Raw genomic sequence first — 16,809 nt, 5'->3', positions numbered from 1 at the left:
ATCTTTGTAATGAGAGAGTTAGATCAGATAATATCTCAGGGTGATATTGTCCAGGCCCTGACTTGATGTCACTGACACTGGAGTGGGCAGGGCCTACCTGGGTCAGGGTGTTCTGGGGCTGCTTCCTTGTGGAAGGTCAGGGATCCAGGGCCGGAACAGGAGCCATTATGAAGAGTCACATCTGAGTCTGGACACTAGTGAGGCCAGGACCCAGACTTTCAGGAGTAGTCTTCTCCCATATCCTTTGCCTAAAGAAGAAGATTGTGGCCCACTCGCAGGTGAGGGCAAGCCTTCCTGGCGGACATCACTTGCCTTTCTTCTCTAGATGCTCAGGCCCAGCAGACACTGAGCAGAGATGCCCAGGGGACAGGACCACAGCAGACTCCAGTCTTCTGTCCCTACCAGGTGTCAGAATTATGCCCTGGAACAACTTCACCAAAACATAGGCATGGGTGTTCCTGTCCCTCCTGTGCCCACACTTTCTCAGGAGTGGTTTGTATGCCTCTGACCCAGCCACAACTTCAGATGGAACCTCTAAAGTACTGCTTACAGTTGATTTCACCTTAGTACCCGACATCTCAAACTGAGCTCCTCCCAACAGAGCTGTCTCTGCCCCCGCCCCACCCTGCTCCTGCCCGTTTCTTACCTTAGTTCCCGAGTCAGACACAGAAGTCAGGGGCAGCTCCCATTTCTCCCCTTTCACTTTCAATCCCTCAATGAGACCTGTGGATTCTCCAAGTACCCTTGATGCCCCTTCTCTTCTCCATCCCCTCTGTCCCTGCCCAGGCTAGCCATCCCTGTCTCACCTTGCTCCCCTTGGTAGCCAGATATCTGTGGCAAATGCCAATCTGACCACTCCACTTCACCAGTGAGTTTCCTCAGCGGCCTTCATAACAGCTTCCTTCTGAGAAGCCTGCTGTGATCTCACGCCTGCCCACCAGTTGGGCCTCATCTCACACCATGGCCCCACAGCCCTGGCTCTGGTTCTACTGGCCAACCTCTTACCATCTTTACCAGTGCTGTGTCCTTCACCTGCACTGCCTTTACCCACCTCTGTCCCAGGAACTCTCACTCATCCTTCAAGGCCCAAGTCAAATGTCTCCCTTTGTGGAAAGCCTCCTCACCCTCCAGGCTGAGTTGGTGACAGGTTCCCCTGCTCCCCTGGGCTCTCCCAAAGACTTTCCCATGATGCATCACAAGGCTTGTGGCCTGAGAGAGCTCTTTGAGGACAGGGCCCTGGCTTATTATTTTCAGTTCAAGAGAGAGGCTTAGAGAATGTGAGAAGGTGGAGGGAGGGAGCGAAGAGAGGAGGAAGGAAGGAGACAAAGGATAAGTCAAGCAAAAATATCAGGAAGAGTTCATTCATCCATCCACACATTCATTTATCCAACAGATATCTATTGAGCTCCTATCCAAAACTGTTGTAGGCCTAAGAACATGACAGTTAACAAGTTGAAGTGAGCAGCAGCTGATTCTCAGTATTTCCAGGTGACCTGGACATGTGCGCTTGTGCATGTGTACCCGTGGGTGCAAGCCCTTCTGTCTGCAAGGGCCTGCTGCCGGAGCACCTGTCTTCCCTAGGGCCTGGTGCTTTCTTTTAGCATCTGGCCCCAGCTCCTGTTGCAGCCCGAAATAAGGCTGTGACCCACGACAAGGCAAGAATGATTCTCGTCAGCTGAAGCCAGAGCTGGCTACAGGGCACACCCTGATCACTGACCGCTGACCGCCGACTGTGACAGACACTGACCACGCAACTCTCAGCTTCCCGACAGAGGTGTTAATCTTGAGGGTCGGATACTCCTTCCTGACCACTGTGGTTTCACCCTCTCAGGTACCAGGATCCTAAGGGAGCTGGGGGAGCCGTGGGGAGTGGGTGGAGGAGGCTAGGCGATTCCCAGAGGACCTCTTCCCCCAGCAGGGACAGGGCCCTGCAGAGGATCTGGGGAGTTTGGGGCCTCATGAAAGCCTGGATCCTGGTTGGGAGGATGGGAACAAGTTCTAGGTTCTCTCCATTAAATGGGGAGGGGGCGACTAGGATTAAAGGTTGGGGATAGATGATGGCTTTGCCCAGAACTTCAGGGTCATTAGGCAGCGAAGGGAAGTTGATTCCTGTCTGTAAATAGGACCCCTTCCCAGCACCTGTCAATTCTGGTAAGGGGAGTGTTTATCCAGAAATAGATCTGGGGACTGTGGTATTCTAAAGATCAGAGTGGGGGCACTCTCTATCAACTCTTGATCACCCCAAATGTGTGTGGTCACACTCATGTTTACTTACAGTTTTAAGTGTTCATGATACCCCAAAGCTCAGCATGGATCCCTATGATTAGCCCAACCCTCTTAAATCACATAGGGGGCAACCGAGGCACAGAGCTGGAGAGCTACTTGTTCACAGTTGCAGGTTGCTTAGCTTAGTGTCCACTGACTAACCCAGGGTCCTTGCAGGTATGTGTGGGGGGGACACAGATAGGGGCAAATTTTTTCCTGAGGGAAGGAATATGGTAAGACCTGGAATCAAAGGAGAGGGGGGCTGGGGTAGGTGGTCAGCCAGAGAACCCAAGGGTGCTGCCTCCTTCCCTGGGAAAAAGTTGGGTAATCTGGGTTTGGGGCCTGCAAGGGTTCTCTGAGGCTCTAGGGCTTATTTTAAAGACAAATGGTCTCCAAGATTCCTGGAAAGTGCCCATGAGATGAAAAAGGGGAGATGGAGGAAGAAGAAGAGGAGGGTTGAGGGAGAAAAGAACACTGTGGAAGTCAGTGCAGGGTGGGCACTGGGGGAGGACCCATGATGGCTCTTAGTGCCTCCCTAGCAACATGGACCCAATTTGTCTGTCCTCAAGCACCTCCCCTGTCCTCCCTGAGTCTCAATCTCCTCCCTTCTAAAAAAAGACCTGAAAGGCCCTTTCACCCTTGCTATTGATTTGGGGGTGGGTCAAGACTGTCCAGGGCTGGGGCTGGATGGACCGGGGACTTGGAGGAAGCCTTGAGAGGGAGAGGTTCAGGGAGGAAGGGGACAGCCTGGCCTATCTGTGGGAGTGTCTCCTCCACAGGATGATCCCCAAGGAGCAGAAGGAGCCAGTGATGGCTGTCATGGGGGACCTTGCTGGACCAGGTAAGATGGGCCCAGTCCTATGCTTTCCTCAAACTCCTCTCTTGGTCCCAGATTGTGGTCACTCAGGCCTGCTGGCCCCAGTCTAGCAAGCAGGTGTGAGTTCCAGAGCCCTGAGGGAGTGCCTGTGGAATCTGCCACCTGGGCCCAGGCATTTCCTGAGGCTTTGAAGGGGCCCTGCCCTTATGTCCACAGGCCAGGAGCTGAGGTTAAATGCCCCATAGTGGGTTCTGACCCCAAGATGACCCTGGCCTTGGTCCCAGCTAAGGCCTTCCTTCTGCCTTAAATCAATCCTTCAAGGCTCTGGTCCCAGATCAACTGTAGCCACAAGTTCTGGCCTACTTGTTCCTGCTAATGGTACCTACAGGCCTCTCATGGGCCTCAGGATGACCCAGGCGGCCCAGCCCAGGGCTCAACACTAGTGGTGGGGGATAGCATGGCAGGAGAGCCAGAGCAGGCCACTCCATCAAACTCAAACCATCTTACTTCAAAGCTGGCTCATCTAAAGAATAAATCATCTAAAACCATGTTTATCAACCTTGTAAGACCTCTACATGAACTCCTGCCATAATTTTGAAGTCTGCTTATTTGGTCTACATTAGAGCATTTCAAATATTTTAAAAATGAATTCAACTCAGGGGGGACCCTCAAGCTTTAGTGTGGGTCATAGTGGTTCCATGTTTTTGATTAAAAATAAAGATTCACAACATCTACCCCCAGGGTCTCTGATTTCATAGACCTTTGGGGGGGGCATACATTTGCCTTTTGGACAAGTGTTAAGGTGACTTCAAAGCTGGTGACAGTGAGCTCCCTCTGAGAAATGCTTGTCCAAGGGCCCCTGTGCAGTTGGCCTCTGTCAGTCCTAAGAAGCAATCAATCAAGTTGTGCTTTATATGCAAACCTTTAACCTAGCTAGTTTGTGTGTTCTTGCCTCCTATTGTTGGTGTTGTGTTTCTTTTAGCCCCCCCCCCCGATTTTGTGTGCTGAAATATGCAAACATTGTGAGATACTCATACTTCAGTAGGAAGAGTCGGGCAGTGCCTCCTCATTTCTGTTGTCTGAGTAATTAATTAGAGTCCTCTAAACATTGACACACATCATTTATGCCACACTTGAAATGTATAACTAGTTGAGAATTGCTAAGCCACTAATTAAAGAAGATTTTGAAATGAAAGAAAAATAGGAAAGAAAAAGAAATCTCACGGTCTCACCACTTAAAAAGTCATTTAAAAATAGTAATAATAAAAACACCATCCTTATTGGATGGTTACTGGGTCAGTGTGCTAGGAGATTTGCATCTTGTCATTTGAGCCCCAAAACAATTCTACAAGTTAGATATTATTCCCATTCTGCAGATGAAAAAAATTTTGACTCAAGGAGTGAGGTTTCTGCACACCTCTGGGTAACAGAGCTGAAATTTGATTTGCAATTTCTGTCTCCAAAATTGCTTCTTCTATGTGATTATGCAGAGAATACATCTTTTTCTTTTTCTTTTTTTTTTTTTCACACCAGGGACTGAACCCAGGGGTGCTTAGCCACTGAGCCACATCCCCAGCCCTTTTTATTTTTTTATTTTGAGATAGGGTCTCACTGAGTTGCTTAGGGCCTTTCTAAGTTGCTGAGGCTGGCTTTGAACTTGCAATCCGCCTGCCTCAACCTCCCGAGCTGCTGAGATTACAGGCATGTGTCACCATATCTGGCAGAATACATCCATTTTTAAATCTATTCAGAGAAAACACCATGAACGACTTTGACAGTGAAAGTTCTTCATAATGGAACTATCTGTAGATGATCACTGTTAACGTTTTTGTGTAAGTTCTTCTGTCTACATATGATATGTTTATATAGATGCACATACACATAGGCTAAATACTGTTTACTGTGTTCTTCGGCTACTTCCTTTTTACACTTAGCAACATATCACGGATTCCTTTGCACACTACCTTGACTTATCTTACTGCCTCCCTCCCCTAAGTTCCCCTGTGTGTGAACATGTCATTTATATTTAATCAACCTTTAATGGGGGTCGTGAGGGTGGAATCCTTAGGAGTAGAGCCCAGGAGTCTTGTGCAGGTAAACCACAGCACCTGGGTGGCCCTTATTGCTGCTGGCAGCTACATTCCTCTCCCCAGCCTGGACACCCTTCCAGATGACTTACTCTCTCAGGTGACTTTGGCGACCCAAAGCCTCCAGTACCTCTTCCCCCACTTTCACTCTCAGCTAGTGACCTTGCTACTATAGTTTTCGCTGAGAAAAATATAGTAGCTCAAAGAAAACATCTGCAAGCCCCCTTTGCCACATCTGTGCACTGGCTTGCATCTGTTCTCAATCCTTCTTTGCCTGAGAGGGTGATGAACGCTCCTCATACCTGTCTGGTGCCAGCCCTTCTAGCTGGACAGGACACCCTGCTCTGCCCCTTCTCAGGCTCAAGGACATTCCTTCAGCATTTCTCCCTTGTGCATTATCAGATGGTCCCCACAGCTAACACTCAGGCCATTATCTCCCCGTTACAAACAAGATCCCTGGATCCCATGCAGCCTGCTGCCACAGGCCTTGAAAGCACAGCTTCTGCAAGCCGTTGTCGAAGCTTTTCTTCCCATTCTGTCTTTTTAACACGTCATATGCCAGTTTCCAAACACACACGTAAGTAGAGGGTGCCACCCTTTATTCCTGGATCCCCAAGCAAATACCAAAGAGCACTTCATGGCATCCCCTAAATTCTTCAGCATCCATGAAAATAAGAAAAAAGACATTTCCTTACATGCCACTAAAAAATATTAGCACATTCAGCAAAATTAGCAGTAATGATTTAACAACATCTACTAGCCAGTCCCATATTCAGCTTTCTCCAGTTTTCTAGTTTATTTTAATCAGGATCTAAACAAGGGTCATAGTTTTTATTTGGTTGCCATGCCTCTTAAATCTCTTTTAATCTAAAACAACCCGCCCCCTTTCCCCATGTCATTGACTTGTTTGAAGAAAACAGGCCAGTTGCCCTGTATGTAGAACGTTCCAAGTCCTGGCCGTGCCCACCGCTCCCCTGTGGGATGTGTAAGCTTGTTCTCTGTCCATTTTCTCTTGAACCCTCTCCAATCAGACTTTCACACCCAAATGCTCCATAGAAACAGTGTTAGTGAAGATTACCAGGGACTCTATGTTACTAAATACGAGAGTCAATTTTCAGCAGCACTTGACCTCTTGGTCATTTTGTTATCCCAGAAATCTTCTAGCATTTAATTTCCAGGACACCATCCTCTTTAGATTTTTTTTTTCTCCCTCACCAGCTAACTGCTCCTTCCCAGGCTCCAGGTTCCTCTCATCTAAATGTTGGAAACCTCAGGGCTCGGTGTTGACTCTCTTTATCTTTTCTCATTTCTTCCTGATCTTTTTCAGCTTCCTGGTTTAAAATATAATTTTATAGAGCTGGCACATGAGCCTGTGTGATTCCGATTTTATTTTAATAAGTTAGTTAATTCATTAATTTTCTTCTGGCTGGGATTTGAACCCAGGGCCTTGCCCATGCTAGGTAAGTGTTCTGCCACTGAGCTACACCTCCTGCCCTGTATCTGATTTCAGTTGGACAACATTGACCATGCTGGTGACATGCCTTCTGCTCTCCTCTCACTCTGTCCACCAAAAAGCTTTTCTCCTTAGTCAAATGTAAAAGTTTGCATTTTGTCGGCAGGGAAAGCACAGATTTGGGGGATGGATCCCACACTACTAAGGACAGTCATCAGCCAGATGACAAATCCTAACCATCAGAAGGGAAAGAAATGTAATGTTCTGCATTGAAAAACAACAGCAACAAAATACCATTTATAAGCTCACAAGTCTCTGATTTTTTAAAATCTGCAGGTCAGTTTTCTTTCATGAACATCAGAGACACATGCCCTACTCAGCATTTCTTGGATGTCTGCAAGGCTCCTCAAACTGAATTTTGAACACAATTGGGAGTTTAAATATAGACTAGATATATTAGAAAAAAACAAAATATGTTCATTTGGAAAAGTGATGTCTCTTTAATTGATAAAAACAAGTTACAAAGCATGTTTGCTATGATTTCACTAAGAACTCACATATGAATATGTAGTTATTAAAAGACTTGAAGCCGGGTGTGGTGACGTATACCTACAATCCAGCAGCTTGGGAGACTGAGGCAGCTGGATCACAAGTTCAAGGCCAGCCTCAGCAAAAGCAAGGCCCTAAGCAACTCAGTGAGACCCTGTCTCTAAAAAAAAAAAAAAAAAAAGAAAAGAAAGAAAGAAAAAAAAACAAGGACATGAAATGTCATACACTGCAGCGTTAATACTGGCAATCTTTGAGTGACAGATAATGATTTTTCTTTTTCTTTTTTTTTAACTTATGCCTAAATTTTCTAACTTTTAAAATGCATATTTATGTTTTTATAATAATAAGAGACTATTTAAAGCTTAAAAGAGAGCTGGACATGGTAGCACATGCCTCAGGAGTTTGAGGCAGGAAGATTACAAGTTCAAGGTCAGTCTGGGCAACATATGAAGCCCCATCTCTTAAAAAAAAAAATTAAGGGTCTGGGGATACAGCTCAGTTGGTAGAGTGCTTGCCTTGCATGCACACGGCTCTGGGTTCAATCCCCAGCACCACAAATAATAATAATAAAAAAAAATTTAAAAGACAGATGTCTAAAATCAGACTTCTGGTGTTTCTCTTCCCTCATCCTTTTCCATCTCGCTCAGCCCCTTCTGCTGACTCAGGTCAGAAATCTTGCAGTTAACTCTCTCCTCACACCCCGCACCTGTGGTTTATTTAAAAAGTTTAGAATCTGACCATTTCTCACACCTTCACCACGGTGGGCAAGAACCTGCATGAGAGATTTATGACATAGGTACAAATGGCCAAAGAACAGAGTATCATGCTCAAATAATTCAGTTCTGAGCAGGGCAAACCATCATCAGGTGGGCAGGGAGTCCAGAACGCTGCGACTCCCAGCGTCATCAAGTGTGAGTGGAGCAGCCGTTCTGGTACACAGCATACGATGCTGTGACAGGTGCCTTCAAGGCAGTGGCCAGGAGTGCCTTGGGGGTTGGGTAGTAAAGCTCTCTCTGGCCTCTCCCGGCAGTCCCTACGCTGGACCTGGGGAAGAAGCTGAGCGTGCCCCAGGACCTGATGATAGAGGAGCTGTCACTTCGCAACAACCCAGGATCCCTCCTCTTCCAGAAGAGGCAGCGCCGGGTGCAAAGGTTCACCTTCGAGCTGGAGGAGAGTCAGCGGGCGGTGAGTAGGTCTCCATTGTGCTCATGGAGAAACTGAGGCCAAGAAAGAGCCAGACAGAGAGCCTGGCCAAGGACCTCTGGCTCCTGGAGAGTCTCTGCAGCTGGGGAGACTGGGGTGCCCCCATCCAACTGAGCCCCTGCTTTGCTGTGTGATTCTTGAAAAGGGTTCTCCTGCAGGCATCTCTCCCAGAGACAAACCACAAAGTGAATTGGGAGGAGGAGCTGTGCAGTCCTGGGGGTACAGAAACTGATAAAGAACAGCCGGCTGGCCGTGTGCTCTGGGCTAAATTGCAGTGGGCAGGAGTTAGTTCAGACTTCGGCTTGATCTAAGATGGAAAACGCATGATGCTTTTTAAAATTTTGTCTTTCTACTTGAAGAAGAAAAAGGTCATGGAACAATCTGCTGGCAGAAAAGGAGGGTGGGAATGGTTTATTCCCAGGCTTGGAAAAGGCTGCAGGCAGTTTCAGGTACTTGTAGTGAAAACAGAAGTACTTTATCCGTACTCCACTCCATTTCTGAGCCACACAAGAGGCCACGGAGAGGGAACGATGTGACGGGAACAATAAGAATGCCAAAACACCTACCTCTGCTGTGCACCAGACAGTGCTAGCCAAGCGCTTTCCAGTTTATCCTTGCATGGAGTGCTCAGAGGTAGATACCATCATCATGGTGATGCCCACTTGAAAGAGAAGAGAACTGGGGCTCAGGGAAGCATCTTGTTGAGACTCCATGACAAGTGCAGGGAACAGCGAGCGTTCTTCTGTTCCAGGCACTGAGCCTAGTGTTGTAACTATCCATCCTTCTAACATGCTCTGGAGATGAATGCAATTGTGCTTGCCCTTTCCCTCTCTCTCTCTCTCTCTTGGGTGGAGGAGAACCCTGGCACCGTACCCCCTGAGCCTCCCTGTGGTTTATCCTCCCACCCCCACAGATCCTGGCCGGAAGCGCCAAGAGGAGAGTAACTGGAACCGCGGAGGCGGGAATGGTGAGCGCGGAGTGGGGAATGGTGAGCGCAGAGGGAGACCCTCGGGAGGGGCAGCTGCGGGAAGGGGCGGGGCAGCTGTCTGTAGCTGTCCGAGCCTCTGAGCGCCCTGTCCTGTGCCCAGGTTGCCAATGGCCCCGAGGGGCCGAACTACCGCTCCGAGCTCCACGTCTTCCCAGCTTTGCCCGGGGGTTCCGAGGACTCCCACCCAGCAGCGGTGTCGGCCCATAGCCCAAGCGCTCTGGCGCCAGGTGAGTGGCCGCTTTGAGTCCTGGCCACCAGGGCTGAAACGCAGGGAGCGACCGCCCCCCCCCCCAACACACCAGGTCAGAACACAAGCCCAGAGAGTGGCAGCAGTGCGCCCAAGGTCACACAGCGAGTCAGAATCCGATCCCAAACTAGAAGAACCCTAGGTTCACTTGCTCAGGTCCTTCCTGGGATGAGGGAGGGTCCCCTTTGCTGGAGCAACTTTGACATTCCATTCTCCACTCCTCCTAACTCCAGCCTTCCGCCCCCAACCTCGTCAGGTGGGTGGGGATGGGAGTGGGGCGGTGGAGACACAGCCCAGGCACCCGCTTCTTCACCTCCCGCGGGGCACCCACAGCTGCTTCTCCCGCAGGCTATGCGGAGCCCCTGAAAGGCGTGCCGCCTGAGAGGTTCAACCACACCGCCATCCCCAAGGGCTATCGCTGCCCGTGGCAGGAGTTCATCAGCTACCGGGACTACCTGAGCGATGGCCCTAGTTACACCCCCAACCTGCGAGACTATCGGAATTTCAACAAGTAAGGCCAGGCGGGGCGGCACGGGCAGTTTGGGGGAGAGCCCAGGACGCACAGGGTACCATAGCAGTAGCCCGAATTTCCTAGTACTTTCCACAGGCAAGTTCTAGTTCCAGCACTTCATATGTACTTATTGAGGTCCTGCTAGAACAGTGCCTCAGCACCTAGTAGGTGCTTCATAAACGTAGGAAGAATGAATGGTGAACGTGCCCCAGTCTTCTTGTATTCCCACAAGATGGGGTTGCATGCCTTGATTTCCTCTGTTCTGCCAATGAAGAGACCGAGGTTCAGGAACGACCTGCCCAAAGTCTCAGAACAAGGAGGGAGCAGCAGGACTGGGATTCAAGCCTGGGTTTGTTTGACTCCAGGGCTGGTGTCTTGTTCTCACTGCTGTGGGCCACCTCTATGATGGACATCAAGTTCTGTCCTGGAGAGCCCCAGATCTCCCCATTCCAATGCCAACCCAGCCTCTCTTTACTTGCATCAAGGGTGTGGAAGAGACCTCAAACGTGGCTGTTAGGCTGCCCAAAGCTGGGAGTGGGGCCAGAGGTCAGGGCCACAAAGGAGTGTCATAGATGATTGGTTTAGTGCATAAGTTCTCCATGTGGGTTTAAATGCAGACTCCAGGCCTGGCTGTGTGAACTTGGGTAAGCAATTTAACCTCTCTGAGTCTCCATTGCCCCACCTGTCCTACTTCACAGCATTGCCATGAGGATGACATGAGAAGCCATAGGCAAAGTTCTGGCAAGTAATAAGTTCTCAATAAACGTTAGCTACAGGTACTACTACTACTGTTACTGCAGGCTGAAATGATGGTTGGAAGAGCTAAAAAGGGAGAACTTCAATAGTATTTTGCCCTGGGAATCCAAAAGCAGACCATAGGAGTCAAGACTGGAGCTTGACTTGGAGGCGGGCTTTGGACTGGGGGTGCATTTCAGTTGCAGTTGGCTTCCTCAGTCCACATCTATTTTTGAACCTACTCCTTTGGCTTAGGCTATATTAAGTGAGGAAAAGAAGTGTCCACAGAGAGGAGGCCACAGTCCAGCTCTTCTGGCACCTCCTCAGACCACACGTGGACACTGTGTCTGTCTGATAGAGACAGATGGGTGCACTCCAGGGCCTGGCTAGGACGTTTTGAGGCACTTTTAGGGAGGACTGAAGGGTGGGAATGGGGGGGTGATCAGCCTTGAGAAGAGATGGCTCAGGAGAAAGGTGACAATACCCAGGGAGGCCCTGATGGGAAGAATCAGGCCCAACAGGCGCTGTGTGAGCCACGAGCCATTGGCAGACATTCTGACCTCCCTGCCAGCCAGGGCGGCCCTGTCCTCCTCCTGGGCCCTCAGATCCCGCCTGCCTTGCTATTTAAAACCCGACACAGTGCTGGCAGCCAGCTTCCAGGCTGGCTGGCTCTGGGCACATCTCCTACCCATCTCAGGCCTCTGATTGACAGGCGGAGGCACATTCCCACCAGCCTTCAGCAGGGGGAAGGCTGTAGGGAGTCCTGGGCCCAGACCTCATCTGAGACAGAAGGAGGAACTGAGGCGTAGAGAGAAGGGACAGCGGTATTGGGGGCCCAGTGGGACTCAGAATGCTGGGCTCTGGGCTTCCAGTCAAGGCCCCGACTGTGAGGCCTGCTTGGCTTGGACACTGCCCAGCCTGTTCCCGCAGGGCCTGGCTGTTGCTGCCAAAGCTGGGGTGGTCCAGGCAGCAGTGCTTTCCTGGCAGGATCCCAGGCTCTGGCCCATGGTGTGTCTTTCCACCCCTCTCCCCTCTGGCCCTGCTGCAGGCAAACACCACAGGAGCAGTGCTTTATGTTTTCCTTAGGATTAAAACATTGTTTTAAAATCACACACATTCATTCTCTTTGAAAAAAAAAAATAGGCAACTTCAAATAAAAGCAGGGCCCTTTGTTTACTGTCCCCCAGGTCCCTTTCCCAGGGCCCTTTCTAAAGGTAGCCCTGTTGTGCGGTTGGCCTGTGTGTTTTTGGAACACATTGTTAAGGCCATGGCATACTATACAGCTTGTGGCTTTGGTTTGTGAGTATGCAAGTGTTTTGATACTTTGTATTTTATTCTGTAACTGGCTTTTTTTCATCCAACATACGCTTTTGAAATCTACCACACTGATACCTGTAAATCTAGTTCTTTCCTTTTAAGCTGCAAGAATTCTGTCCTGTGACACACAATTTCTGTCTTGTCCGCTCCTCTGCCAGGGGACATCTGAGTTGTTTCTGCTTGTCACTAATACACCATTCATGTCTACTTCCTTGTGCTTACATGCATGAGCCTCCCTGAGCTCCACGCTTAGAGATGGAGTTGCTGAGTGACAGAGTTGACATAGATTCAAGGTTCAGAAGATCCCACTGAATTGTTCTCCAAGGTAGCAGCACCAATTTGCGCTCTAACCACCCGACTACGAGTGAAACCGCCCCTACACCCTCATCAATGTTGCCTCATTATCAAGTTATTTCCTTTTGCCAGTCTTTTGGGGGAGAAATAGCAAATCTCTGTGGTGATTTGCATTTCCCCGATTCTTGCTGCTCTTTTGGATCCTTCCTTCTCTCTCCAATTTGTGGGTATTTTGTTCTAAGTTGAGGTAACAAGAGGAAGGAAAATCTCTTACTCCTTCCCCACTAGGGGCAGACTTGGTAGAGGGCAGAACTGGAGAAACCTGTTAACCATAGTGAAAAATCTTTGCTGTATACAAGGTCCAGAGAGAGGCAGGTAGGGGCCACATGTGACCTGAATGTCAGTGTTCTGTCATCTCTGCTCCACACAGCCCACCTTTCCTGTTGCTCTTTTCCCAGGACCCCAGTGCCATTTGGAGGACCCCTCATGGGAGAGACCATTCCCAGGGCAGGCACCCCTTTTGTCTCGGAGCCCTTCAGTGGCTTGGAACTCCTCCGCCTCAGACCCAGCTTCAACAGGGTGGCTCAGGGCTGGGTCCGCAACCTCCCAGAATCCGAGGAGCTGTAGTCCCAGGCTGAAGCTTCAATTCCTCAGTCTCCAGGCTCAGGTAGTATCTGAAGCCAAGACTCGTGGACAGCACTTCACAGTTTATGAAGAGCCTTCACACACAAACCATTATTGCAAATGGCCTCAAAGGTCACAAAGTTCAATAGTCCCCAAATGCAGATATGCTTCAAAAATCACCTGGGGACCTTGGTCCTAACACAGATTTCTGGCCTGCCCTAGACCTGTAGCATCAGGATTTCGTGAGTGGAGAATTTCTATCAGTAACCAATACTCCAGGTGATTCCTGTGCGACGGGGCCACAGTTAGTGTCTTTAGGAATCCACACCCATGCAGCTTACACTCCGTTCCCTGATGGTGGTGCACTCACTAGCAGCCCATCTACCTGAGGATATCTCTGATAATTAGAAAGTTTTCCCTTTTACTGAGTTGCAGTTGGTCTTCATCTGTGCATGCTCTAAGTGTTTACTAAGTACCTACTATGTGCCAGACAGTGTGCCAGGCCCAGGCCTTCAGGAGGAAAAGATGGTGGAGAGAGCCGATTTGCGAAGGAGTAAATCACCTTAGTTTTCTCTACAGCTCATTTGACAATGGAGGAACCGGATGTCGTGGAGCAGGGGAAGGGTCCCCAAACCTGGTGGTGGGGTGGGATTCCAGAAGTTTCCCAGAGGATTTGAGTGGGGTCTTGCAGAAGGAAGGCGAATTCATTAAGGAAAGAGGTGCGATGGGAGGGCTTTCCTGACAAGTGGATCGGCACGTGCAGAGGTGGGGTGTGGCACTGAGCATAGATGCAGGTTGTTCTGGGGAAGAGAGAGGTTATATTAGGGGTCAGTGAGGTCCAGAAGTGGGGTTTTAAGAAATGGGGAGGTTTTAGCAATGGATTTTTCTGGTTGCTGTGGGGGACACATTGAAGAGGAGTAGTGCTGAGAACCAGGGAGTCTGCAAGGGGTGAGGCCTGGATAGAGGTGTGGCCATGGAGATCCAAAGGAGGGGTTGCCCTACTGGGCACTTTACAAGAGAGGAGTGGAATGAAGTTCTTATAAGGACTCCCTTCCACCCTCCATCTGAGTAGGTCCCTTAGTTCTAGGAAGGAGGATGGTGGTGGTGGTGCTTTTTATTGAGTGTCTAGTGCTTGGGCTGGGTTCTTGACACACCTGGTTCCTAGTTCTCAATATAGCCTGAGAGAAAGGTATTTTTGTTCTCAATTTACAGATGTGAATGTTCAAGCTGAAAAGAGGGAAATGTCTTAGCTGGGGGCAGAGTCAAAATGGGGACCTGTTTTACTCTTTTTACTATATTGGGTGGCCAAGCCAATGCCCATTCACTCTGAAAGCACTGATGGTGGTGCCTTGCCTTGGAGCTCACAGGTTGAGTGGAGACTGGGCCACCTGATGGGATGGGATGGGGTCTGATTCTGCCATTGCAAGCCTTGTGAACTTGGGCCAGTCATTTCACACCTGAGACTCTGTTTCTCCATCTGTAAGATGAGTAGAGAAACTCCTGTAGGGGGTGCAGGTCACAGTCATGAGGGTTCAGTCATTGTTAGGTTTCTTGCAAGCACCGTTCTTGGCCGGAATCTATGGTTCTTGCAATGGGTGTAGCTTGAGAAGTCAGCTGCCAGGATGGCATTGGGGTCAGAAAAGCTGCCACCTGAAGGAAACCCTCCCATCACTGCAGGGGTCCCTTTGGATGGGAATTCCTCTTCTCCAACTCCAGGCCTGATGAGAGAGTGGTTGCATTTTCCTTTTGGTCTGGAGTTTTGTTCCTTTCCTGGATCCCAAAGGGCCAGCAGACTCTTAGGATTGTTTGCAATGGTGTGTTCTCTAGGATTTAAGGGCCATTGTTTAGAGCTAGGCTTTATGAGCGTAAGACCAAGCATCAAAGTGTCTGGCAAGTAGAAGAGGGGACATGGATTGTCTTGGGTTGGTTCTACCGTGCTCTGGAGGGTAACTACCACTGCCAGGCACAGAAGAAACTGGGGGAGACTCCTGCAGTCAAAAGTGGATCCTCATTCCCTTCCTCTGATCATGTGAATTGCTGATGTTAAAAAAAGGCTTACTGTAAAAAATAAAAGTAAAATGTGAAAGTATCTGCCCAACACAGTTGCTCTCATGTACATTCATTCCTCTTCCCACCCTTCTGCATTCGTTTCTGTTCCTGTGTATTAGAGACAACCACTTGAAAGTTTGGTCCTTTTAGAATTATAAATTTCTGTGAATTTATACCCGTGTGTAGGTATATGGCTATATCTTTGTTTTAATGGACTATTACTCTTCATTCAGCAAGTAAAATTTAGATCCTGAAAAATCAGGTAATTAACCTTTCATATAATCTGGGAAAGTAACCTTCAAATGAAACTATTTTGCCTCTTTTTGTTCTTTATATAAACAAAAAAGGGCCAAAATGAGCCCAAACACTGAGAAACCTGACATTAGACACGGCAGAGAATGAACATCAAACTACTATTACATGTAGCCACATGGATGTATCTCAGAAATATAATGGTAAGATACGGCAAATACATGTTTATGAGTACAAGGAAATGTTTAAGATAAAAGTCAGAATAGTAGTAATTGGAAGGAAGGATTTACAAATGTGAACAGACTCATAAATGCCTCTGGGGTAACTGCAAGTTTTCTACTTCTAGACCTGGGTGATTATCACATGAATGTTACTTTAAAATATTTAATTTTACACCGATTTTACGCATTTTCCTGTGCATATTTTACCAATGCCTTTCAAAAAAGTTAATGAACAGATTAATAGCAGATTAGACATACATGAGGAATTAGGGAACTAAGAGTACCTACAAAGCATCACACAGTTGAAAAAATGGAAAATATGAAATAGTTTAGAAGACATGGAGAATATGAAAATGCTCATAATAGCAATGTTTTCCAACATAATAGAAAATCATCTTGAAGAAGTGTGATGGTTAATCTTGGTTGTCACTTCTGAGTGTGTCTATGAGAGGGTTTCCAGAGAAGACTGAAGTGTGGGTCAGTGAACTAACTAGGGGAGACCCCCCGAGTGTGGCAGAACATCCAATAGGTGGGGAGCCTGCATGGAATTGAAAATGCAGAAGGGGAAACTTGTTCTCTGCTCTGATGCATGGTCATCTGTAAGTAGACATTTTAGATAAAAGGGACATAGGATTGGCTTTAAGTAAGGGGGATTACATAAATTTCATGTTTCCTTTTTAAAAATATTTATTTAGTTGTAGTTGGGACACAATACCTTTATTTATTTATATTTGGTGCCAAGAATCAAACCCAGGGCCTTGCACGTGATAGGCAAGCACTGTACCACTAAGCCACAATCCTGGCCCCTTGTTTGTTTCCTTTTAAAATGACTTGTATAAGGATGCCTTTTAAGGCTGCATTTATCAACATGTCAGGTTCTGGGATATGTGCATTATTTTAACCTCACAACCAACTTCTGACACAAGAACTAAAAAGACCTGGTCTTTATTACCATTATGAAACAGATTTAAAGATAAAAATCAAGACAGTCTAAAACAAGATTTAAAAACTTCACATTTATGTATAAATTGTCTTTTAACTTCCACTAATTTAACTACTGAAGGACGAACAAAACAGAAATCTAGAAATAAGCCAACAATATTTGGAAAATTGACCCGTTTTAATCATTTAAAAACAATACAACACAACATCAAATTTCCCTTATCATCTACAATTCAGTTATATCCAAACATTCTA

At 47.9% G+C, this 16,809-nt stretch overlaps 1 protein-coding gene across 2 annotated transcripts; it reads left to right on the top strand.

Annotated features, from left to right (window-relative positions):
- Positions 1 to 1,665: 1,665 nt before the first annotated feature.
- On the top strand, positions 1,666 to 15,188 carry MYOZ3 (myozenin 3). 2 transcript variants are annotated; one of them, XM_081286800.1, is made up of 7 exons: positions 1,666 to 1,831; positions 3,045 to 3,106; positions 8,202 to 8,356; positions 9,288 to 9,341; positions 9,463 to 9,589; positions 9,958 to 10,120; positions 12,925 to 15,188. In XM_081286800.1, the coding sequence occupies exons 2-7, from the start codon at positions 3,046 to 3,048 to the stop codon at positions 13,091 to 13,093; spliced, it is 729 nt and encodes a 242-aa protein (XP_081142926.1). In that variant the 5' UTR covers positions 1,666 to 1,831; position 3,045; the 3' UTR covers positions 13,094 to 15,188. The 2 variants fall into 2 exon arrangements, with proteins under 2 accessions (XP_081142926.1, XP_081142925.1); XM_081286799.1 differs by having other exon boundaries at positions 1,674 to 1,831; positions 9,288 to 9,362.
- The last annotated feature ends 1,621 nt before the right edge of the window (positions 15,189 to 16,809 follow it).

The sequence above is a fragment of the Spermophilus citellus genome (assembly GCF_964194105.1).
Source record: "Spermophilus citellus genome assembly, chromosome: 1".
Taxonomy (NCBI): Eukaryota; Metazoa; Chordata; class Mammalia; order Rodentia; family Sciuridae; genus Spermophilus; species Spermophilus citellus.
Note: the sequence above shows the minus strand (reverse complement) of the source record. Positions and strands in the feature narration are given on the sequence as shown.

Excerpts from the sequence above, each read along its gene's own strand:
- MYOZ3 (XM_081286799.1), top strand. The coding sequence starts at position 3,046 with ATGATCCCCAAGGAGCAGAAGGAGCCAGTGATGGCTGTCATGGGGGAC. Across the intron at positions 3,107-8,201 it reads GGGGGACCTTGCTGGACCAG|TCCCTACGCTGGACCTGGGG; the intron begins GTAAGATGGGCC and ends CTCTCCCGGCAG. Across the intron at positions 10,121-12,924 it reads GACTATCGGAATTTCAACAA|GACCCCAGTGCCATTTGGAG; the intron begins GTAAGGCCAGGC and ends CTCTTTTCCCAG.